The sequence below is a fragment of the Pituophis catenifer genome, unplaced genomic scaffold, assembly GCF_029215685.1.
Source record: "Pituophis catenifer annectens isolate HBS135680 unplaced genomic scaffold, rPitCat1.0.hap2 SCAF_2, whole genome shotgun sequence".
In the NCBI taxonomy this organism is placed as follows: domain Eukaryota; kingdom Metazoa; phylum Chordata; class Lepidosauria; order Squamata; family Colubridae; genus Pituophis; species Pituophis catenifer.
Window position 1 is genome coordinate 35,926,428 of NW_027256882.1, and position 25,953 is coordinate 35,952,380.

Sequence of the window (25,953 nt, forward strand, 5' to 3'; positions counted from 1 at the left end):
TATTGTATAAACTATTTTTTAAAACAAAATCAGAAAATAACCCCAGAAAATAAAATATAACACCAGCACACCAACCTATATAGTAACAAAAACACACATTATCATTAGCCATAGACTTTAATTTAATCCAAAACCATATCAGAACATCTCTGGTAACAGTTTATCTGACCTGGTTTCAGAAATTTTATTAATTTCATAATATGAATTCAGATTAGGACAATTGAAGGATATGATTATTTCAAATAGTTTGACTTGTTTTAGCAACTTTACTACTCAATTATTATAATTCAAAATTCAAATGGAATGAAGAAAGATAAGCAATAACACATAAAACATTACTTCAAAGTATGTGATTTTATGCTGCATGTAAACTGTACAAAAATAAACACCAGCAAAAGAAGACTTAATGATTTTTTATCATGAGATGTTCTTTGGTGTTCATGTCAGGTCTCAGGATAATAATGTAGCATTTGGGGATAAAGATGCAGCCCAGTAAACCCAGGCCAGAGGCCAGGATGGAGAAGATCTGCACGGCTACCATGTATTTCCCCTTGGTGCTCAGATAAGTGGGAACAAAGGAGATCCAAACGCTACAAAAAACCAACATGCTGAAGGTGATCAGTTTAGCTTCATTAAAAGCCCCTGGCAGATTTCGAGCCTGAAATGCCACCAAGAAACAGATGGCAGCCAAAAAACCCATGTAGCCAAGAGCAGAGTAGAACATGGTGACAGAGCCTTCATTGCACTGCAGCAGGATGTGTTCTGGTTGGGAATGAAAGTCAGAATCTGGGAATGGGGGAAAGACTCCCAGCCACATCATACAGATGCCTACTTGAATACCAGAGCAGGATAAAACAATAGAGTTGGCCAGACTCTTCCCCAGCCATTTCCTCATGCTGCTGCCTGGCTTTGTGGCCAGAAAGGCCACCACCACCATGACAGTCTTGGCCAGCAAGGAAGACACAGCAACTGAGAAAACGATACTGAAAATGGTTTGTCGGAGGAGACAGGTCATTTTCACGGGGCGACCGATGAATAGAAGGGAGGTCAAGAAAGAAAGCAGGAGTGAAACCAGGAGGATGTAGGTGAGTTCACAGTTGTTGGCTTTGACTATGGGAGTGTCTCGGTATTTCATGAAGATTCCCAGAATAAAGGCGGTGGTTAGGGACAAAGCGATGGCAAAGAAAGCCAGGATGAGTCCCAACAATTCTTGATAGGATAAGAAGCTTATCTTTTTGGGGACACACTGATCTCGCTTCTTATTGGAATACTGGTCATCTGGACACTTTTCACAATGGGCTGCATCTGAGGGAAAAAAAAATGGTTATCCTTAATCTGTTTGTGCAGCTGTAGGAGCATGAAAACCATATCAGAAATCAGTTACTTCATTTTCAAGGAATAATATAATATTTCTCCCCAGGGATATCCATACAATACTACATTAGTTAACACTCTTTTTAAAGGCTGAAGATGAATGTGATTATCAGTTCTCAATCTTCTTTCCTAAAACAAAGCAAGAAAGTAACAACTGAATAGAAATCAGCAACCTTTCATGATTTCTTTTAATGTTCACATCATCATCCAAACATGGCAATAGTGCCAAATATTTGTAGTTTGTGGATGCCTTCAAGAAATGTAATATTTTTCTTACTTATTTATCAAACACTCCCCCCAAAACAACATAGCATGTTGATTGTATACTGATTTTTTTTTATTTTTATTTTTGTGGATCCACCTACTGTACCTTCTTGCACAGAGAATGTTCCTTCCATACACAGAGAACAGTCATAGCAGCAAACTGGGGCTCCCTCTCTCACAAGCTTGGCATAACCTGGGGAGCAACTTTCTGTACATCTTGAATAAGGCACCATCTAAACATAAACAGAACGATTAGTCAGGGTAATATATGCATTAGAAGGATTTACTGAAATCAAGTGGCTTCCAGAAGCTCAGAAGTTTTTCCAGTTTTAGTTCCAGAGATCAGCATAGCATGAAGCTTTAAAACAATTTTAGACACGCCGAGGCTCCTGCCATGTTGCTCACCAGCAAATACTTTTCAGTTTCCAAACAGCCCTCAACTCTCTCACACACCAACAGGACACTATCCAGATGAATACTGATGGATGCTGGTAGCCAGAGGCAGATTTTTCTTTTCTTATTTTCCTCACTGAAAACTAAGGTGCGTCTTATACTCCGAAAAATACTGTATATATTTTTTCTTCATCTTTGCTTTCTCAGGCAGCCTCCAATATCGAGCTTTCTCTAGAGTCCCAATCTTTCTCTCCTACAACTGATCATTGCATCATCATATGTAAATTACTTTTTTAGCCCTCACTTTCCTTGCCACATTCTTAATGATATCTTTCTCTTATGCAATTCAGTGGGCTAAATCCTTCATATTCTGTATTTTCTCCCAAAGATTCTTTTTCAAAAGACAATTGATCTTTGTTTTCCCTTGAAGATGTTTTGCTTCTCATTCCAGAAGATCTTCAGTTCTGACTAAATGGTGAAGTATGGAAGGATTTATATTTCTCGTAGTCATTTGGTGGCTAGCAGTCTTTCTGAAAGTTGTTGAGGCCACTTGGAATTTATCTATGCCCTCAGAGTCACATGAATAGTGCAAATGGGTGTGTAATCTTCCTGCAATTGCTGAATCTATATCCTGTTTACAACACAGAACTGAAGAAGCTTAAGTGAAACTTCCTGAAGGGAAAACAAAGTCCAGGTGCCTTTTGAAAAAGCCCCTTTGCCACAATCATGACCTGGATGACTGAGAATCTCCATAGACATTCTGGATTTTCTCTTACTGAAAACAAGATAATTTGATGTACTATAAATTATGGCAACATATCCCAGTTTAATAATGTAGATTGCAAATCCCTCAAAACCATGCAGCAGGTTCCAGCGTGTGATAGATTATTATAAAACCTCTGAAGTAAAATGATATCTAATAAACTACTGAGGTTTTAAGTTCTCTTATTTGGAATTTATCTCAATTGGCCTCAATAAGAATTATTTCTGAGCAGAAATATATGGAGATAAATAGAAGAGCAAAATCCAAGCAGTCTCAACTACTTTGTTAAATAAAGTTGGCCATTGGATGGCACTTTGATTGACAGAAATCTTGACTTCTGAGGAGGCTTGTCTTTCTACGTTCCCAATTTTCACCCCCACATCTGATTTGTTAAAAACTGATGGCCACTGCATGATATCAAAGTCTCCAACAGGAACTCCATTTTCATCAAAAGAAATCCCATCTCTGGAAATATTGTGATGTTGGAAGTTTCTCAGGAACCTATGAAGCTATAGAAACATAGAAAAAAAGACATTTCAATTTGAGCCTTTATTCAGTGTTTTTTTTTTCTTGCTATTATTCTGGATTGGAGGTACTCTTAATATTTCAACCTCATCAAATCATCACTGCAGTCGGAAACAGATTGATTCAACATTTCATGGGAAGCTTCTTTCAGTCATTGTCCAGGAATTTACAGCTCTTTTTCAAATACTGTATATTTCTGACTAAAAGACGCACAATTTTGTCTTCCAAAAGGGGACGAAAATGTCTTTGGGTCTTATAGACCAAATATTGTTGAAGCCTCGCCCACCCACTGGCCATTTTTTGGTCTCTGCGCAGCCCATTTTCAGCTTTTATTCAGCATTTTTCAGGCCTTTTGGGCACATTTTTGGAGCTTTTATCAGGCTTTTATTGAGGCTTTTTTGGCCTGTTTTAGAGGCTTTTCTGGGGGGATGAAAAAAGCCTCAAAAATGGGCCAAGAAAAGCCCTGAAAACAGGCTGGAAAAAGGTTGGAAAAGGGATAAAAAAAGGGACAAAGAAAGGACCGTGCAGAGGCCAGAGGTTTTTGTTTTCCATTTCTATATTAATATGCATCTTATAGTCCAAAAAATATGGTATTTATCTTACATTCTTGAAAACATAGTATAAATAACACCACCATCAAATGGCTTTGTAACTGCCTGACAAATTATATTCAACATGCAATCCTATGGGGACCTTCATCCACATGGAGGGAAGGAAGTATTGGGGTACCCCACGCTTCCATTTTAGGCCCAGTACTCTTCAACATCTTCAAAAAAGATCTAGGTGAGGGAATTGAAGGGGAACTGATCAAATTTGAAGACGACACTAAGCTGGCAGGAATAGCCAACACCCCCAGAAGACAAGCTCAAGATCCAAAAAGATCTTGACAAATTTAACATGTTCCCCTATCTAACAAAATGAAATTCAACATAGATAAAAGTAAGGTCTTACACTTAGGCAAAAGGGCTGAAAAAAGCCTCAAAAACATGGCAAGAGAAGCCCCAAAAATAGGCTAGAAAAAGGCTGGAAAAGGGCAAAAAAAAAAAAAGGGCAAAAAAAAGGGGGGGGGCAAAAAATGAAGTGTTCAGCGGTCAAAAACTTTTTTTCCTTGTCTAAATTAAGGTGTGTCAGGTGCATTTCATAGTCCAAAGAATATGGCATTGATCTCACATTCTTGAAAACATGGAATAGATAACAACACCATCAGGTGGCTTTGTAACTGGCTGACAAATTATATTCAACATGTAGTCCTCTGGGTAACCTCATCCACATGGAGGGAAGAAAGCAATGGGGTACCCCAAGCTTCCATTTTAGGCCCAGCACTCTTCAATATGTTCAAAAAAGATCTAGGCAAGGGAATTGAAGAGGAAAGATCTTGGAGGGGTAGGATCTTGGAGTCCTAGTGGACAATCACTTAAATATGAGCCAACAATGTCTGGCAGTAGAAAAAATGCCAATGCAATCCTAGGCTGTCTTTAGTTCTGGTCAACACAATATAAAAAAGATATATTGAAACTCTGCAAAGACTATAGGGATGAGCAACAAAAATGATTAGGGGGCTGGAGGCTAAAACATAAAAAGAACAGTTACAGGAATTTGATATGTCTAGTCTAAGGAAAAGAAGCACTGGGGAGAAATGATACCACTTTTCTAATATTTGAGGGGCTTCTACAAAGATGAGGGGGTCAAAACGTTTCCCAAAGCACCAATAGGCAAGACAAGAAACAATGGTTGGAAACTAACGAATAAGAGAAGCATCCTAGAACTAAAGAGAAATTTCCTAATGGTGAGAGCAATCAACCAATGGAATAGTTTGCCTTCAGAAGTTGTGAATGCTCCATCATTGGAGGCTTTCAAAAAAAGATGTGGGCAACCATTTGTCTGAAATGGCATAGGGTCTCCTGCTTAGTGGGTTGGACTAGAAAAACCTCTGAGGTCCTTTCAAACTCTTATTATTCTATGTTTTATGTTCTATGTTTTGCTGCTTCACCATCACAGCCCATCGGAGGCAGGACCACTGGCAGACATGGGAAAACGTGTAATGGGAGAAGATGGAGAATACAATTTTGCCATCAGTCCTGATCAAGATGAAGTTAGCGGAGTTTAACTTTGGGCTAGGAATGTAACAAAAGTTGCATAGTGATGTTATCTCTTTCAAAGAAGAGCTATGGAAGCATATTGATTAGTTCAGGAGATGTATGGATGAAATTTTTGTTGCCTCCAGAAGATGCTTTGATTTATATCTTGTTGCTATGTTAGAAACTTTTAGCCAGCACAATTCAATCTTAATCCAGAACAAAAAATCCATCTGAACTCCTTAGGTTGGAGATAATTTTGTGATCACAATAAAAGGTTGAGGATTGCTTGAATATTCTGATGCTTGTTTAGTTTTGAAAATTATGCTGTCACCATAGAGCTATTTCTGTCACAAAAGCATCCCAAACTAGAACAGTTTGTTTAACTTTGAAAGATTTTTCTCTATTATCTCTCTCTAACTCACCGTCAGGGTTCCAAATAATATGCCCATAGCAACCAGGACTCTGAGGCAAGCAGGTTCCTCAAATATCAGTTTTATTGGACATATCATATAGGCATAGGATGGTGAAAACTGACTCTAAATCTTCACTAAAACGTAGATAGAATATTTAGAATATAGAATATTTTTCAATATAATAGTGACAAAATTAAAAGTTAGAAAGGGGACGGAAACTAGAGAGAGGAGAATTAATGGAATACACATCTTTATATAATAAGGTGAAGTAATAATAAGAGGGGAAATCAGAACGTGAACGATGGTAGTATTAAGAATGTTTGAATAATATGGTGATTGGCATAAAAATAACATATTGAAATATTGAATAATTAAATAATGTAAGATTATGGTGGCGCAGTGGACTAAACTACTGTTAAAGTAGTATTTAGCTGCCAGCTGCCTGCAATTACTGCGAGTTCAATTCTCGCAGGAAAGTGAAAGAGGAAAGTGTGTAAAATTAGAACTGTGATTTTGGTGAGAGACAACGGGAAAGCAAGACCCAGGAAAAAAACCACGGACTGAGAGATAAGCGTATAGCGGAAACTTTAATGAATGGTGGATAAAAGACTTGGAGAAGAGAGACTTTCACTTTACAATTAGAGACGGCAGTGAGGTGAACAACAGACACGAGACATTGTAACTAGATACCAGAAGGATACATTGAATCCCTCTGTAAAAAGATATAAATGAGAGACCTTTTTCTACTGAAGAATCGGAAGATACTGACTTATTTAAAGCAAATTTCTTTAAAACTGTTAAAACTGGAGTGATAGAAGATGGACTGAAGAAGGAAGATCACGGAAGTAAAATCTAACTGTTTAAACATGATATAGTGGATAAACTTAATCTATTATATACTTAATAATATATGTAATTAGTTATTTTCATTTACTTTATATATTTAAATTTAGATTTTACTCAACTTTGCTTAAGTAATTAACATAAATAAATAAGAAATATTATAAATTATATATATTCATAAATAATCTTAGATATTGAACGATTGATACAATACTAGTAATAAGTGCCATATCATTTTAGATAGTTAATTATAGACTTTAGATTTAGGTATTGATATTGTCTAAAAATTAGAATTATTATATTGCATATTAACTATATTGATTAGTATTATCTTTTCTTACTTTCTCCTCTTTTCTGTGAGTAACTTGATAGACTTCTATAGAGATATATTGATTAATTGAAACTGTTTTGATTATAACTATATACATTTATTATATAGATATTGCCTAGATATAGTAATTTTTATAGCAATTTTAAGTAATCGTAAAATAAGCTGGTTGACGATTTTAGACTGTACACAAAAATCATTGATAATTAAGTATTTAGAATAAAAAAGTGTGATTTATTAATCTTATTATCTGATATATAAATATTATAGTGAATAGGAATAAGAATAGAGTAATGAATTGCTGAACTATTTTATTTTCTCCCTACTCCTCAACTGACCTACCTCACCCTTATATAACAATATTTTAAGTGAAATTATTAGAAATACACAAATTAGTCACTACATAACAAAAAAGTAAGAAAACAGATAAGATATCTCACACACTGATTCCTTTCCTCAATCATACATATCGAACAAATCTAATACTAATATTAATATAGAAATAAAAGTACATCAGTTCTATAAGAAACACAGTGTATGAGAATTTGGGAAATCGTAAAACAAAAAATAAAGATGATAACAACAGTCCCATCAACAATAACCAAGACAGGGAAAAAATTAATATCAAACAGCTACAAAAATTAATATCAGACAGCTACAATATCCTCACCAGCACAACAAAAAACAATTGATACAATGCTATCCTCAGACAAAGAAAAAACCTCCACTACATTCAATATACAAAATATCCAATCAGTCTAAGCCATGATCCAGGAGGGGATGATGTGCCTTTGCGGCCTCTGACCCGGCGCCGGTCTCACCTGGCTCCTTGGTATACTGAAGAGCTGAGGGAGATGAAGCGCCGGAAAAGACGCCTAGAGAGCAGTTGGAGGGCTAGTCGTTCTGAATCCGACCGAACACTGGTAAGATCTCATATTAAGAATTACCTAGTGGTGATAAGAGTAGAGAAGAGTAACTACTTTTCTACTCTTATTGCGTCATCAGATAATCGCCCAGCCGCCCTGTTTAGGGTGATCCGCTCTCTGCTCCATCAAGAGACGCGGGAAGACCCCTTGGAGGGTAGAGCTGAAGATTTTGTACAATATCTGTATGACAAAATTGCTCAGATTCGTGAACAGCTAGACTCTGACTGGATTGATCCAGAGGATATGACAGGGGCAGGTCCTGAGAATATTATTTGGGAAGAGTTTGATCCTGTGACTCCCGAAAGCGTGGACAGGATACTGAACAGACTAAAGGCGACCACATGTTTATTGGACCCGTGTCCATCCTGGTTGGTACTGGCCTCCCGGGAGGTGACACGAGGCTGGCTCCAGGAGATTATAAATGCTTCTTTGAGTGAGGGTGTCTTTCCCACCGTCTTGAAAGAGGCGGTGGTGAGGCCCCTCCTCAAGAAGCCCTCCCTGGATCCAGCTGTATTAGCAAATTATCGTCCTGTCTCCAACCTTCGCTTTGTTGCAAAGGTTGTTGAGAGTGTGGTTGCACGACAACTGCCTCAGTACCTGGATGAATCGAATTATCTAGATCCGTTCCAGTCGGGATTCAGGCCCGGGTACAGCACAGAGACAGCATTGGTCGCATTGGTTGATGATCTCTGGAGGGCTCGAGACAGGGGTTGCTCCTCAGTCCTTGTCCTTTTAGACCTCTCAGCAGCTTTTGATACCATCGATCATGATATCATGCTGCACCGGTTGGAAGGGTTGGGGGTGGGAGGCACTGTTCTACAGTGGTTCTCCTCCTTTCTCTCTGACCGGTCGCAGTCTGTGTTGACAGGGGGGCAGAGGTCGACCCCGAGGCCCCTTATATGTGGGGTGCCACAAGGATCGGTCCTCTCGCCCCTTCTATTCAACATTTATGTAAAGCCGCTGGGTGAGATCATCCGTGGTTTTGGGGTGAAGTACCATCAGTACGCTGATGACACCCAGCTGTACATCTCCACCCCAGACCACCCCAATGATGCCCTCGAGGTGATGTCCCGGTGCCTGGAGGCCGTACGGATCTGGATGGGGAGGAACAAACTCAGACTCAACCCATCCAAGACCGAGTGGCTGTGGTTTCCGTCGTCCCGATATAGTCAGTTGGCGCCATCTCTGACTATTGGGGGCGAGTCGTTGGCCCCCACAGATGGGGTTCGCAACTTGGGCATCCTCCTGGACTCACGGCTGTCTTTTGAAGAGCATATGATGGCCGTAGCCAGGAGGACTTTTTATCAGGTTCGCCTGATTCGCCAGTTGCATCCCTTTCTGGATCGGGACTCGTTATGCACGGTCACTCATGCCCTTGTCACCTCACGCCTGGATTATTGTAATGCTCTCTACATGGGGCTCCCCTTGAGAAGCACCCGAAGGCTCCAACTGGTCCAGAATGCGGCCGCGCGGGTGGTAATGGGAGCAATGTGGCGCTCTCATGTAACCCCCCTCCTGCGCGAGCTGCACTGGCTCCCAGTGGTCTTCCGGGTGCGCTTCAAGGTTTTGGTTACTATCTTTAGAGCGCTCCATGGCTCAGGACCAGGGTACTTACGAGACCGCCTCCTGCCACCAATAGCCTCTCACCGACCAGTTCGCTCCCATAGAGAGGGACTCCTCAGGGTGCCGTCGGCCAAACAATGTCGACTGACGGCCCCCAGGGGGAGAGCCTTTTCTGTGGGGGCACCTACCATCTGGAACGGGCTTCCCCCGGAGTTACGAAACATCCAAGACTTACGCATTTTCCGCCGAGCCCTGAAAACATTTCTATTCCAACAAGCTGGTCTGGCCTAACTCTCCCTTTTTAATTGGCTTTTAAACTGTCTTTTAAATTGGGTTTTAAACCTCTTTAGATACATTTGGATGTTTTTTTAATCTTTGAGCCTAAATTACTTAATCTGTTTCTTAATAGTTTTTAACTTCTATATGTATTTGTATTTATTATGGCTGTTCACCGCCCTGAGTCCTTCGGGAGTAGGGCGGTATACAAATATGAAAAATAAATAAATAAAAAATAAATAAATAAGACGCAAGAATCGATAGCGAATAATCACGAGGAACTGAGAAGAAACCATGAAGAATTGAAATTAGATGTAGGAGAAATAAATGACAACATTAAAAAAATGGATGATAAGATTGAGAAAATACAACAAAATATTGTAAAAAATGTACAACGGATCCAGAATATAGAAGTAAAAATGGATCAAGCAGAGAAAAAGATTGACAATATGGAACAAAGCCAAACAGCACTAAATAGAGAATTGGAAGACTCAATTACCTATTTAGAAATGGAGAAAGCATCCTTTTACCTATGGTTCCAAAACATCGCGGAAACTAGAGAAGAAGACTTAAGAGAATTTGATGATGGGAATATTAGCGGAAGCTACCCAGAAGGAGAAAGATGAAATCAGTAGGGAAATTGATGAAATTTACAACGTCCATACGAATTATGCCCACAGGAATAAATTACCCAAGGAGATCCATATTAGATTTGCACGCAAAACAGTGAAGGAAGAGATTTACAAATTAATGAGAGAAGAAACAATTAGTTATAAGGGGAAGGAAATAATAACCCTAAAACAGATCCTGAGACGAATTAGAGAACAAAGAAAGAATTATAGCTTTCTAACAACACAATTGAATAAACATAAAATAATGTTTTGCTGGTTGGTGCCAGAAGGAATCCTGATATCCTGGGAAGATAAGAAACATAAAATTGACACACTAGAGAAAGCACAAGAATTTTTTGATCACTATTTCATATTAGAAGAAGAGCAGGAAACCAAACAAGATCCAGATAACAAAAACCAAGAACACTCTACTGAGGAAAAGGAAAGAGAACAAGAAGAAAAAAGACGAACTGAAAGGGAGAAGATGGAACGAGAAGGAGCTAGGGGGAAAACACGAATGATAACAAGGAACACAAGAAGACTTAGAATAACAAACAGATAAGTAAGAAGAATGGGACAAAAAATAAGGTTGATTTCAATCAACATAAACGGACTAAATTTACCAACTAAAAGAACATACACATTTAAAAAATTACAAAAATTAAACATGGATATCATAAACCTACAAGAAGTGCATATCAAAAGGCAACACCAAAAGTTATTAGAAAATAGAAGACTAGGAACACTATTCACTTCATTAACAGAACAAAAAAAAAAAGGGAATCGCAGTATATATCAAAAATCATATACAAGCAAAACAAATTTACACAGACGGAAAAGGCAGGGTCCTGATGATTGATATTAAGATGGAAACCAAAAATATATTACTAATATCAATTTACGCACCGAATGGAAATCAAAAAGAATATTTTTTAAAAATGCATAACATAATTAAAGAATTAGACTATGAACATATATGTATTGTAGGGGACTACAATGCGATTGTAGATATAGAAAATGATTACCAAAGTAGCAAAAGTAGCAAAGTAGCAAAAATAATAAATTTAGGAAAAAGACACTTCCAGATACCTTCAAAGATATGGCCCAAGAACTACAATTACAGGACACATGGAGAGAACTGAACAAAATCAAGAAACAATACACATTTTATTTGAATCTGCATCAATACTAGTCCAGGATTGCTATGGCCTGGATGACCACAGAGTTAAGGAAGGACATAAAAGAAATCGAAATTGCACCGAATGTATGGGCGGATCATAACCCAATAATAGTAATTTGGAAAGGCCAACCAAAACAAAAAAGATGGATGATGGACAAAGAGATTATAAATGATAAGGAATACATAGAAATGATTAAGAAAGAGATGAACATATTTTTTTCAAATAAATACGAGAGAACAAACATCATTGCAAAATTTATGGGATACCACTAAAGCCTATATAACAATTTCCTATAAAGCGAAGAAAAATAGAGACAAACAGCAAAGGAAAGATAATCTACTGACAGAACTTGGAAACTATGAAGCGGAACTACAGAAAGAACCACACAGTAAAATGACTAAAGAAAAAAAAATCTTACCAAACATAAAATAAATTTAATAACAACAACAGCCTTGATAGTACAGTGGTCTACGCACCCTGTTATTAACACAGCTGCCTGCAATTTCTGCTGGTTCGAATCTCTCCAAGGCTCAAGGTTGACTCAGCCTTCCATCCTTTCTAAGGTAGGTGAAATGAGGACCCAGTTTGTGGGGGCAATAAGCTGACTTTGTATAAAATATACAAAAGTATGAAGGCTATTGCTTAACTCATTGTAAGCCGCCCTGAGTCTCTGGAGAAGGGCGGCATATAAATCAAATTAAAAAAAAAAAAAAAACCAGATATAGTGAGGAAAATTAAAATGGCAAAAGAAAACCAATTTGAATATGCAAATAAAACAGGACATTGGCTGGCCTACAAATTAAAAAAAGGAAAGGAAAAAAGAATAATATACCAATTACAGGATGAACAAGGACAAATGTACCACAGGAATTAGGATAAAAAAAGAATTGTAAAGAACTTTTTTCAGAATTTATATACACAGGAAGAAATCTGAGAAGAAGAGTTTAAAGACTATTTAAGTAAAACCAACATCCAAGAAATAAACGATATCCAAAGAGAATTATTGAATAGACCAATTTCGATGTTTGAATTAATGGAGGCAAGAAAAAAACAGAAAAACAATAAAACCCCAGGGCCTGACGGTATACCATCGGAATTCTATAAAATTGGGCACCAATTAATAGATAATATCTTATTACAGGTCTTTAATGAAGCACTCTCAGAAGCCAAAATTCCTCAATCATGGACAGAGACAATTATTACACTTATACCAAAAGAAGATTCCGACCTTACTCAAATGAAAAACTATAGACCTATTTCACTCCTGAACGTGGACTATAAACTATTCACTCTAATTATTTCACAGAGAATGAAAAATATTATAACTGATTACATTCACCCAGACCAAAACAGATTTATCCCAAAAAGACAAATTAAAAATAATACAAGAATGATGATTAATATTCTTGAATATTATGAGCAAAAACCGGACAAACAAATGGCATTAATTTTCCTAGACGCACAAAAAGCTTTTGGCAATCTCAACTGGACATTTTTAACATCACAATTAGAAAAAATGAGAGTAGGTGATAAATTCCTAAATATGATTAAGAGGATATACTCCAAACAAACGGCGAGAATATGGATAAATGGAGAGACAACGGACCAATTTGAGATATCTAAAGGGATGAGACAGGGCTGCCCCCATCCCCCCTACTATTCATACTAGCATTAGAAATATTATTGAATGAAATTAGGAAAGACAAAGAAATAAAAGGACTAAAAATAAAGAATCAGGAATATAAATTACAAGCATTCGCTGACGATGTGGTATTTATCTCAGAATGACCACAGCAATCGGCGATGAAATTATTAGAGAAAATAGAACAATACAGAAAAGTAGCAGGATTGAAAATTAATAAACAAAAAACAAAACTATTAACGAAAAATTTGATGAAAGCACAGGAGAAAGAATTGGAAGACATATTAGAAATACAGACAACAACAAAAATAAAATACTTAGGAATTTGGCTCACCAACAAAGTATCAACACTCAAAGAAGACAACTATAATAAATTGGCTAAACAAATTCAAAAAGACCTAGATATATGGAATAAACTAAGATTATCACTCTTAGGTAAAATCGCCTCCATTAAAATGAATATCTTGCTGAAAATATTGTATCTGTTTCAAGTAATACCAATAAATCCAGGAAAAACATACTTCAAAGACCTCGATAAAATGATATCAAAATACATCTGGCAAGGAAAAAGGGCAAGAATCAAATTGAAACATCTTCAAGACACCAGAGAGAGGGGTGGCCTAGGATTACCGGACTGGCAAATTTACTATAAAGCAGCATCACTTACATGGATTAAAGATTGGATAACACTAAAAAATAAACACATGTTGGCACTAGAGGGATTTGACCTACTGAAAGGATGGCGTGCATTCTTATGGGAGGAGAAATTCAGACAACATGAACATTTTAGAAAACATTTCATCAGAGAGGCACTTGCAAAGACTTGGACAGAAATAAGGAAAAATCATTACGACAAAATTCCAAGGTGGCTCTCAACCATGGAGGCCCAAATATATCCAAACGCAATGGACATAGACAAGATGAGAACAAACAATGAACTGCTGAACAATGAAGGAAAAGTGAAGACAAGAGAAGAACTGAAAGAACAGGGTACAGACATTGATTGGTGGCCGTATTGACAAATAAAATCAAGACATAAGATGGAGATGAAAAAATTTGGAATCCAAAAAGAACAGAACGAATTGGACAAAATTCTATTGGGATCAGATGGTAAATTAATAACTAAAATTTATAATTATTTACTAAAATACAAATTGGAGGAAGAAGTGGTGAAAGAGAATATGATTACATGGGCAAAAAAATTTGGATATAATATTGAACTCGATAAATGGGAAAAAATATGGAAAGTAAATACCAAACTGACAATGTCTGTACCTTATAAGGAAAATACTTACAAAATCTTCTACAGGTGGCATCTTCCTCCCGCACATTTGGCAAAGATGTTCTCTAATACCACACAGGACTGTTGGAAATGCAGATCACACAAAGGGACATATTACCATATGTGGTGGTCATGCCAAAAGGCAAAAAATGTTTGGAATATGATCCAAAAACAATTGGAGGAAATTATTACCCAGAGAGTGCCATTGAAACCAGAAACATACCTATTAGGAATACTAACAAACCACTATGAAAAAGAAATACAATATTTGATAATCCATATCCTGACAGCAGCGAGAATCACATTTGCACAAATGTGGAAATTAGAAGATACGCCATTGGAGGATAAAATAATACAAAAAGTAATGGAATGTGCAGAGATGGACAGACTCACCAAAGAAATACAAGAAAAGGAAGATACAGAGTACTACCTGATTTGGCAACGATGGTACGATTCGTTAGAGAAAAGGAAAACAAAATAAAAAATAATTAGTAGGATAGAAAGGGAATGGGGGCAGAGGTCGACCTCGAGGCCTCTTATATGTGGAGTGCCTCAGGGGTCGGTCCTCTCGCCCCTCCTGTTCAACATTTATGTGAAGCCGCTGGGCGAGATCATCCGTGGCTTTGGGGTGAGATACCATCAATACGCTGATGAAACTCAGCTGTACATCTCCACCCCAGGCCACCCCAACGATGCCCTTGAAGTGATGTCCCAGTGCCTGGAGGCTGTACGGATCTGGATGGGGAGGAACAGGCTCAAGCTCAACCCTTCCAAGACTGAGTGGCTGTGGTTCCCGGCATCCCGATATAGTCAGTTGACTCCATCACTGACTATTGGGGGCGAGTCTTTGGCCCCCACAGAGAGCGCTCGCAATCTGGGAGTCCTCCTGGATACGCAGCTGTCCTTGGAGGAACATCTGACAGCTATAACCAGGGGGACCTTTTGTCAGGTTCGCCTGATCCACCAGTTGCGGCCCTTTCTTGATCGGGATTCCCTGTGCACAGTCACTCATGCCCTCGTAACCTCTCGCCTTGATTACTGCAATGCTCTCTACATGGGGCTCCCCTTGAAGAGCACCCGGAGGCTCCAACTGGTCCAGAACGCAGCAGCGCGGGTAGTGACGGGAGCAGCGTGGCGCTCCCATGTAACACCGCTCCTGCGTGAACTGCACTGGCTCCCGGTGGTCTTCCGGGTGCGCTTCAAGGTGTTGGTTATCACCTTTAAAGCGCTCCATGGTATAGGGCCTAGCTATCTTCAAGACCGCCTGCTGCCACCGACGACCTCCCATCGACCCGTGCGCTCCCACAGAGAGGGCCTCCTCGGGGTGCCATCAGCCAAACAATGTAGGCAGGTGACCCCCAGGGGGAGGGCCTTCTCTGTGGGGGCACCCACCCTCTGGAATCAGTTGCCCCCAGAGATAAGGAGAATCCATGACCTCTGTGCCTTCTGCCATGCCCTTAAAACCTTCTTTTTCCAACAAGCCGGGCTGGCCTAATTCTTTTTAAGTGTTTTTAATTGTTTTGTTTATCGTTTTAATTAATGGGGCCAAATTTATATATATATTTTTAACTGTATTTTAATATTTGTATTTGATGTTTTTATTTGGCTGTTCACCGCCCTGAGTCCTCAGGGAGAAGGGCGGTATACAAATTCAAAATAAAATAAATAAAAAAATAAATACCAACTAAGGAAACAATAATCAAGAAATGATCTTAAAATATCGTTATATAATGAATGATGTGTGTGTATATATATATATATATATATATATATATATATATATATATATATATATATATATATATATATATAATACTGAACAAACTTTCTTTTTTCTTAAGGTTCAAGTTGTAAGATTTGATTTAAATGTATAGTTTGTTTAGGTTGTGCTTTGTATGTATGTATGTTTTTGTTTGTCTATTTTTAATTAAATAAAATTTAAAAAAAAGAAAAAAAAACATTTAGAGTTGGTTTAATGTCAGGGTTCCAAGTAAAACGCCCATAGCAAACAAGACTCTGAGGCAAGCAGGTTCCTCAAATATCAGATTTATTGGACATTTCATATAGGCATAGGCTGGTGAAAAGTGACTCTAAATATTCCCACAATTTTCACCTAACTAAAAGTTTTCCTCCTCTTTCCAAATAATCAGTCACATGGTCCAATCAAAGTGTCATCCGGTTGCCTTGTGACTTCACTCATCCTCCCTCCGGCCATCAGTGGGAATGTCCTTGGTTCCCAGGAGAAAGGATTTTGTTTTGGCTACAATACTCAAGCTATGTCTATCTGAAGCCTCCAAGATGGCCTTGCTCAGGTCAGCTTCAGGGTTGACGCTCACTCTCAAATACCACAAACTGGGCAACTGCTCTTTGGAATATCTCACCCCTTTCTACATCTAATTTAATATTGAGGAATTGGAAGGGAAGAATCAATGGAACCTCAAGGGAGAAGACTTACCTGCCATGGCTGTACAATCTGGGGTGGTTGATGGTCTCCAACTTGCATTCTCCTCTTACTCCGTTGGGAGGAAGAGGCAGCACTGAGGACCCAGGCCACAATTTGAATTATTTGGGAAATACCGGAGGAATCCAGAGACAGGATTGTGGCAATCACATCATGGGATGGGAATTCCCAATTCTCTTTTTCTCTGCATTTTTTCCAAACTTTCTTAGATAACACAGGACTTGAATAAGAACATTGGAATGCTTTCTTTCCATCCAATTGGGCCATAGATTCAAAAGATTTAATGTCATAATACTGAGTCTTTCTCTTTGTCTGGATGAGAAAGGAAATCAAAGCATATTTATTTTGGAGATCAACCAAGAGGTAAAAAGTATCTATACTTAAAGCTGTCAAAGTTGTTGCAATCCACACCCTTCCCACAATGGATGTATCAATTCTTTGTATTATTGCTGCTAACATTCCCGAGGCCTGAAAATCCAATTGGCATACTATAACTTTTATTTGACTCTTGATAAGAGAAACGAACATTTTTCTTTTTTCTTGCGTGAAAGTTTCTCCAGCACTTGTCTGCATATTTGCTTCTGGGAGAGTTCCTGAGAGGACAATGCAAATCCCATTTTTTAGAGCGAGAACTTCCAAGCGTCTTTTGAATTTTTCTCCTCTTTCATTGTCCCGAGAAAGGAGGCCGATCCACGTCCATTGGAACTGCAGGAGCAGATTGACAATTGCTGAGTCAGGAGGTTCTTGGTTTGGGGTCATCCGATATGAAAAAGGAAAACGATGATTTTTCTCAGCCATCTGGTTGGTGATACTATAGTTGATCTAAGATGAAAGAGAAGGTATTGGTAGTTTGTACCAGTTTTAATGATAAAAGTCAGATGGTAAATCTAAGGGCCTTTCCACAATGCTGAGAGACACTTCAAATGATAACTGCATGAATTTTGCTGGTTCCCTTGATGTTCTGTCCTGTTGTCTTGTATGCTCCCTTTGAAACCAGGGAGCTCTGAATTATCTGTGGGTGATGTTCATTGGTGGTCTTTAAAGAGCACACCCTTCTGGTCACATTATAACTCTGTGGGTCACCCATCCACTCATTCAATTAGTCAATCAGAATAGAGCTGGAAAGTCTTCTAGTCCAACCATATGTGTCTGTGTGTATGTGTGTGTTTCTTTGAGTGTGTGCTTTGTGCGCGTGCGCAGCATTCAAAATACACCAATTTTAACATCTACAGCTTACCTTCTAGGTCCAGCAGTCCCAGTAAGTAAAACAGCTGAGGCATGCAAATCATCTGAACTGAGAAAGTGTAGGATAGGATAGGATGGGGGCAGGTGACATAGACAGGGACAAATGAGCACCAGAACTACCAGTTCACTAGAACTAGTCCGAACCGGCAGAAGCCCAGCATTGTATGTATATAGAGACACACACGCACACACGCACATACGTGTGTGTTTACACACAAACATATACATATACTTTGTGTATTAAACATTCTTTCAGCTCTTCTAAGATTTACTCTCTGACTTTTAATTTATTTGGAGAAATATATACAAGTGCTGCCTTCTAGGCAAATTTGAACAATTTACAACACGGAATTAATTTCATTTGGCTTTATACCTGTGGAAATTTATAGATGCTCAAGACATTGGAAATATGATCAAAGAGTTCAGAATCCATCTCTTCAAGAATCGCCAGCAGGTTCTTTTCTTTTCCACATCTGTAGTTTGGGATGTTCTCCTGTCCTGTAGACAGCACATCCAGCATGGCCTCATAGGTCATTCTTGCATTGAAAAAGTTCTCATAGATGTTGTAGCCCAGGGTGATGTTGGGTAAGAGCCTTGAATTCTGGTTGATTTCATGAACAGCCAACAAGAAGGGCAGAATGTGGTAGAAGGTGTGGTCACTGCAACATAAGAAATTTCATCATCTTTTTTTTTTGCTCTATATCAACGATTTATGTGATCAACTTAAAAGCAATTGCATTCTTTTTGCCGATGACGTAAAAATATTCAATTCTACAGATAATTCTGTTGTTTTGCAAAGTGATCTCGACTATGTGTCTGAATGGTCATCTATCTGGCAACTTCAAATTTCAATTCATAAATGCTCTGTCTTACATATTTGGTAAATGTAATCAGAATATCAAGTATAAGCTAGGTGGCATTGATCTAGCAGATGACCTTCACCTTGTTAAGGACCTAGGTGTACTTACTGTATCTCTGACGATTTATGCTCCAAAGCTCACTGTAACAGCATTGCTAAAAAAGCATTAAGAGTTGTAAGGTTAATTTGGCGAAGCTTTTTTTCTGTAAAACATTTTATTGCTCATTACAGTTTATAAAAATTATCCTAGACCAATCTTAGAGTATTGTTCAACTGTTTGGGATCCCCACCATATATCTTACATCAGTACAATTGAGAGGGTTTAGAAATATTTCACGAGAAAAGTCTTGCACTCTTCTGTACACAATTGAATTCCCTATGCTACTAGGCTCGAAATTCTCAATTTGGATAACATAGAACTGTGTCGCTTGCGGTCAGGCCTAGGTATTGAATACCAAACTATACATAATAATGTTTTACCTGTAAATGACTTTTTCTGTTTTAATCACAATAATATATGCACGAACAGCTGCTTTAAACTCCATGTAAATCGTTCTAAACTTGACTGTAAAAATATCATTTCTGTAATAGAGTTGTTGTTTTTTTATTGAAAAGTTTTATAAGAAATACAAACAATTTTCTCCTCCCCACCCTTTCCCCTTCCCCACATAAATTGTACATTTCTTATACATAAGAAATCCTCCATATACATGTTTCCCTTAAAGAAAGCATTAAAATAAGGCATTTTAATTACATTCAGAGTTGCTCTTCTTCTCTTTCTTCCCTCATTCCACAACAAACCTTCTTCTTCTCCTCCTTTCTTTCCCTTCCCTCCCTCCTCTTCTCTCCTACTTTCTCCTTCCTCCTCTCCTACCTCATCCTACTTCCTTTTCCTTTCCCCCACTTCTCTCTTCTTTTCCCCCTTCTCACCTTCTCTCCTACTCCTATCCCCTTCCCTTCCTCCTCTCTTTCTTCCATCCCTCTCCCTCCCTTTCCTCTTTCTACCCTTTCCTCCTCTCTCCTTACTTCTTTGCTGTGGAATATTCTCCTCCTTTAGTATCTGAGCAACTCCTGTATTCTAATCATAGATACTTTCTTTCAGTTTCTTTTCAGATTTATTCTATCTATCTGCATTATCATCCTAATTGTACATTTATTCCTATAATCTTCTAACTATTGCAACTTAATTTTATCATTTCATTTATTATTACATTTCCCCCACATTTGCTTTTCTATTAAAACATTACATCTTACTCCTCCAATAACTATCATTCTTAATATTGTCATTTCATTATTTATACATTTCCCCCACATTTAATTTTCTGTTAAAACATTTCTCTATTCAACACTTTTATCCCACCCCACCCTTTATCCCAGCCTCCCCACTCCCCCTGACTTCCCAGAGCAAAAACAGGGTATAGCATCTAACAAATATACGCTATAATAAGCTATCTATAAAATTCAAAACTCACACGTGGGATCGTCAGCTTCCACTGCCTGTTAGAGCCGCCTTCACAATGGAATGGCGGCTCGAAAAAACTCCGTTTCCATGAGGAAACAGAGATAGAGCCGGCTGGGGTGGGTAGAACTCTCTGCATAGTCCCAAAAGTTTTTCTTTTACTTTTGGGACGGAGCGGATGAGCTTCCCCATATCCCCAGCCGCTGCTCCGGGCTTTGGGAGACCTCTGCTATATGCAGAGCCAGGCGACAAGAGCAAGCCTGCGAATTTAACAGATTGATTAAAGAAAATGTGAGCTGGAGCTGTGATACAGAATCGCAAGTATTTTACTTATTTTATAAAAACTATTCAAGAGAAAAGGGGAAAGGAAAGAGGAAAAAAAAAAAAAGGACTTTTAAAATGGCGTCTGCCGAGGCTTGAGAAGAGGCTGAAAGGGAAAGTCCTTCCGTTCTCTATTATTACAATGTAGCGGAATAAATACCACTGGCTACAATTGTAGACAAAACTTCGCTCCCGTGTTCTTTTTCTCTCTCTTTTTTTCCTGGGGATTGGATATTGCTTCTGGTTGGAAAGAAGTCTTTTTTTTTTTTCACAAAGCTTGCCTGGGCGGAAACATGGCACTGAGACTTATAAAGTCAGACAAACAAGTAGTGGGGGGGATTCCCCCACTAACAAGCTAAAGGAACAAGTTTTAAGTCTCCAGTCTCAGAAACCTGATTTTAATATAATAGAATTTCTCTTAGAGGATATTGTAAGAAGGGATGAGATTGTGAATCAGCACCTTGAAAAATTTAAGCAGGAAATTAAAGAATTGGTGAAATCTAAGTTTGATTTTTTGGAGCGAAAAATTTTAAAAATGGCTAATGGCTTTTCAGAATTTATGATACAGTTGGATGCAAATACTAAGTTACTAGAGTCTAAAATGGAAGAAACTCAAGATAATTTGGACAATAGAATTCAAAAAATTGAAAATGATTTGATAAATATTCAAGATAATAGCTCAGAAGAAAAACCTAAAATGGAGGCTGATCAAAAGACTGGCAATGTAGAAAATTTGCAACAGAGGATTGAAAGAGAGGTTTTAATGGTACAATATAATTTCACTGAATATGCGATAAGACTGAGAGGTTTGCAGGAAAATAACAGAGATGATTTAAGGAAAATATCTTCTGAAATTCTAGCTGGGATTTTAAAGGTTCAACCTGAGGAAGTGTTTTGTAGGATTGACAGAGTTTACAGAATAAACTCCTGGATTGCAAAGCAAAGGCAATTGCCTAGAGATGTGGTGATTTATTTTACAGATAAAGAAATTAGGAATAACATTGTGCAAAATTCCTTCAATTCTAATTTGCAATTGTATGGAAGAAAGATTTGGATTTACAAAGAACTCCCACCTAAGATATTAACGGAAAGGAAGAAATTTGGTTTTTTGGTGACTGAGTTAAAAAAAAGAAATATTCCATTTAGGTGGGACGTCCCAGTTGGTATTATATTGAGATATCAAGGAGAAAGATACCAGTTAAATACTGTTGAAAGAGCAGAAGAATTTTATCAAAACATTTTGAAAATGAATTTAACATCTTTAGGCACAATACAGGATAAGCAGAAGGAGTTGGAAATAAAGGGAAGATATCGAATTACAGAGACTGTACCAGATAAATTGCCTTTGGATTTTTTGGATACCCCAGCCGGATTATTTACAAATTTGAGAGAAGTGCCATCTGACTCTAACGTGATGATTTATCAAGTCAAAGACAAGTATGGATACCAACCAGATGATATACAAGGGGCAAAAAAGAAACATGAGATACAAAAACAAAACCAACAAGATCAACCTATAAAGCAGAATGAAAACCAATTAGTTGATATACAATCTGTAGAAAGGAAACCAGGATGGAAATTAAACCCACAAAAAGAAAAGAAAAAAAGAAATAGGTCGTACAAAAATAGAAATTTCTAAACCAAGCAACAGTGAAGCCAGTGACTTTAAAAAATGTATGAATATGTGAAAAGATAGTGGAGGCGAAGTATTGGTTAATATTATCCTGAGGACAGTGACAGACCTCTGCATTGCCGTAATTCTGGGATGTGAAAAGAGCCTTAAACTGTTGGATTTGAATCATCTACTTTGGATTTTTTTTTTGTACTGATAAATATATTATAACTATCTTGAGTTACAAGGCAAGAGAGTTACGTTGGGGCATGCAGAAGATCTGGTTGTTACCCACTAGGATGATGGGAATCAATAATCCTGATGAAAGCCACAATTACAACTATATGGAATATAACTATAATGTCACTCGGGTGGTTGTTTTTACTTTTATATATATATGAGGATATTTACTACTGATGGGGGCAGATATGATTGAAGATTTTGAACAAACTGTTGCATCAGGAAGCTATGTTACCCTATTATGGATGATGGTCTTAATAATCCAGCGGAAAGACTTCAAAGAAGATATTATATGGACTATAAACTTAAAGTCATTGTCTTTTCTTTTCTATTTAGATATATTGGAATATATACGTGTATATATATATATATATATATATATATATATATATATATATATATATATATATATATATATATATTTAAGCAGAGTGGGTAGTGATTCAAGATATTAAGAATTGTTGTGTATGGCAATTTTGCAGGAAAGTGGGTGAATAAGCTAGTTTACAGACTGATTAGTTTAAGAAAAGGGATGTTTAAGTGATATATTTAGGGGAGTGGAGGAAATGGACAGAGTTGAATAAATGTTAAATTAGGATTTATGGGGCAGGCCGCTTTAAAATGTTATATTAATATACACAAAAGATTAAATGTTAAAGCAGGATTTACTATATATTTTTAAAGCGGAAGGTGGTTTTGAAATGTTGTAAAATAATATATAGATAAAAGTTTGAAAGAGGAGAAAAAGGGCAGATTATTGTTAAATTGGGGGTTATAAAAATATGTTAAATTAGAAGTCATCATATAATGTCATAGTAGAATCTTTTCTCTTTCTCTTTTTTTTCTTTTCTTTTTTTTTCTCTTTTTTGAAATGTATGGTTAAAAGGGGATGTTATAATATTAATAATATTTCTAGTAAGTAAAGGTCAGTATTTAGAGGAGGGAGTAAGTAATCTGTTATGAATTTGGTTTTTTGTTATGAAGAAGTCACAGGGGGGGAGGAGGGGTGAGGGGGGGTTAGGGAGGGGGAGGGGGGGAAAAGGGGGAAAAACTTGTATTTGAAAACTTTTTCAATAATAATAATAAAAAAAAACCTCACACGCGTTCTTTAACTCACCTTACTCCAATTCATCAACCTCCCTTTTATAAATTCTCAAGACCAATTAAGTTAATTTCATTCTTCCTAGTTATAAAAAACTTTTTCTTAATGTATAATCCAATACTTTAACAATGTTACAAACAGTGAAAATCATGGCTAAGTTTCATCTCCACACCCCCGAACATCATTCTTTTTAAGCATTACTCCCTAATAGAGTTCTAAATTTAACATTAATCCTCTTTCCTTCAAAAAAATTGGGCATCTTAAAATCTTAGACATTTTATCTCATATATCTTTTAAAATAACATAATCTTATGTTAAACATTTTATAATCTCTTAATACGATTAAAACACATATTTACAACTACAAATTTCAGAATCTACAGGAAGATATCTTTCAAATTTTCATTTAGCCATTTTAATACCTCTGACTTTTTTTTATTATATCATTTTGTCCTAAAGTAGCCTTTAACAATACCAATGTAATTAAACTTTTCAGTTTATTACTAGAGTCTTCCTTCCCCAAAAAGAAAAAAAGAGCAAATACTTAATCTTCTGTTCTTCTCTTCTTTCTATATTTTTTCCAATCCTTTTTTTTAATAAATTCTTTCAACATTCCCCCCAATTTTATTTTTGAAAATTTTAAAATGTTGATTTGAGGTTGATGTTTCTGAAATACTCGCTCTCTTCTTGAAGTCACATTTTCTAATTTGAAATCCCCATTTCGACTCTTCTTGCTTGTATAATCATTCAGTCCATTCCTTTGTCCATATAGCCAAAATTTGTTGCCATAAAGATTGTCAGCTTGCAATAAAGAGTCTATTTGTTGCTTTTCTATCAGTTGAATGGAAACATCTGCCAAAACCTTTGTTTCAACTGTGCCAGCCTGCCTTTCAATCCTGACAGCCTCTTGATCTTCCAAAAGCAAACTCCTCTGAGTAATTTCCTGCTGCCCCTCCAACAACTGCTTATGATTTTCCAAGCTGTTTTTTGAAAAAGCTCTTTCAATTGTATCCAAAAGAGCAGAATTAAAAGAGTCTAGAAGTTCTTGAAAAACCTGAACAGTCACAGCTTGAGAATTTGCTGATTCACCAGCCCTGATGTCAGCCATATTTCAGCCACTTTGTATTCATCCAGTTATCAGGACGACAATTCCAACTATTTTCCACACAGTATACAAGCAAAATTTTAGTTAAAGTCAATACCAAATTCTTTTCCTGGCCGCTTCCACTTTAAAACTTTCTCTTAAGGTGTAATTCAGTAGCTGTATCACTATTGCAAACGTTAACAAGCGTTAACAGGCACTTTCCCTAGTAGCTTCCTCCTCCCATCCTCAGGCGCCATTTTCTGCATTTTAAAACGGAGTTAAAGTGTTACTTGCAATTTTTCCCTTTTTTCTCCTGATTTGCTCTGTCTGCAATCAAAGTAAAGATGTTAAAAGTCCCCTCATTTATTTTCAGCAGATTTTTGTTGCGGCTTCTAGCTCCGCTTTAGCGGAGTCTTCCCTGGTCCGGAGCAGCTTGACAGGCTTCAATAGGGAACCCACACCCTTTGCGCCCCCGGATTTCTTCTAGCGCACGTGGGGGGCTCTACCTCTGCCTGTCAGCTCTTCTCTCTTCCCTTTGCCCGGGGAGAGGGTTCCAAACCTCCAGACAGCTGTTTTTCGGCTGTTCTGGGGCTTTTATGGAACCAGGGATGGGGCCCTCGTAAAAGAGCGTCTTCGAGGCTCGCGGAGCCAACCGGAAGTCTGTAATAGAGTTGTTAAAGTCTGGTATGTCTTACCTGATTCAGTTGTCTCAGCTACAAATTTTCACACTTTCAATCACAAATTGACTTCCGTGGGCCTTACATCATATTTAAGTCGTCAGTAGAAGGATCGTGTGTAAGTGCACTAATGTGCTTATCATCCAGGGGTAAAAGTCAGCAGGTTCTGACAGGTTCTGGAGAACCGGTAGTGGAAATTTTGAGTAGTTCAGATAACTGGCAATTACCACTTCTGGCTGGCCCCAGAGTAGGATGGGAATGGAGATTTTGCAGCATCATTCCCCTGCTACACCCACCAAGCCATGACCATCAAGCCGCACCACGCCCACCAAGCCAAGCCACACCCACAGACTGGTAGTTAAAAGAAATTGAATTTCACAACTGCTATTGTCCCTGTCATTGTATATTTATTCTCTTATTCTTGTTCTCAT

The 25,953-nt window shown here is 37.7% G+C and overlaps 1 protein-coding gene across 1 annotated transcript in view; it reads right to left on the minus strand.

Moving 5' to 3' along the window:
- Positions 1-403: 403 nt before the first annotated feature.
- LOC139310107 (vomeronasal type-2 receptor 26-like) overlaps positions 404-25,953 on the minus strand; it is a 31,065-nt gene continuing 5,515 nt past the window's right edge. The window contains exons 2-6 of the mRNA XM_070934264.1: positions 18,542-18,827; positions 16,918-17,745; positions 3,076-3,303; positions 1,745-1,871; positions 404-1,305 (exon numbers count right to left, since the gene is read on the minus strand). Of these exons, the coding sequence (XP_070790365.1) occupies positions 404-1,305; positions 1,745-1,871; positions 3,076-3,303; positions 16,918-17,745; positions 18,542-18,827 (2,371 nt within the window). The remainder of the gene's footprint in view (positions 1,306-1,744; positions 1,872-3,075; positions 3,304-16,917; positions 17,746-18,541; positions 18,828-25,953) is intronic.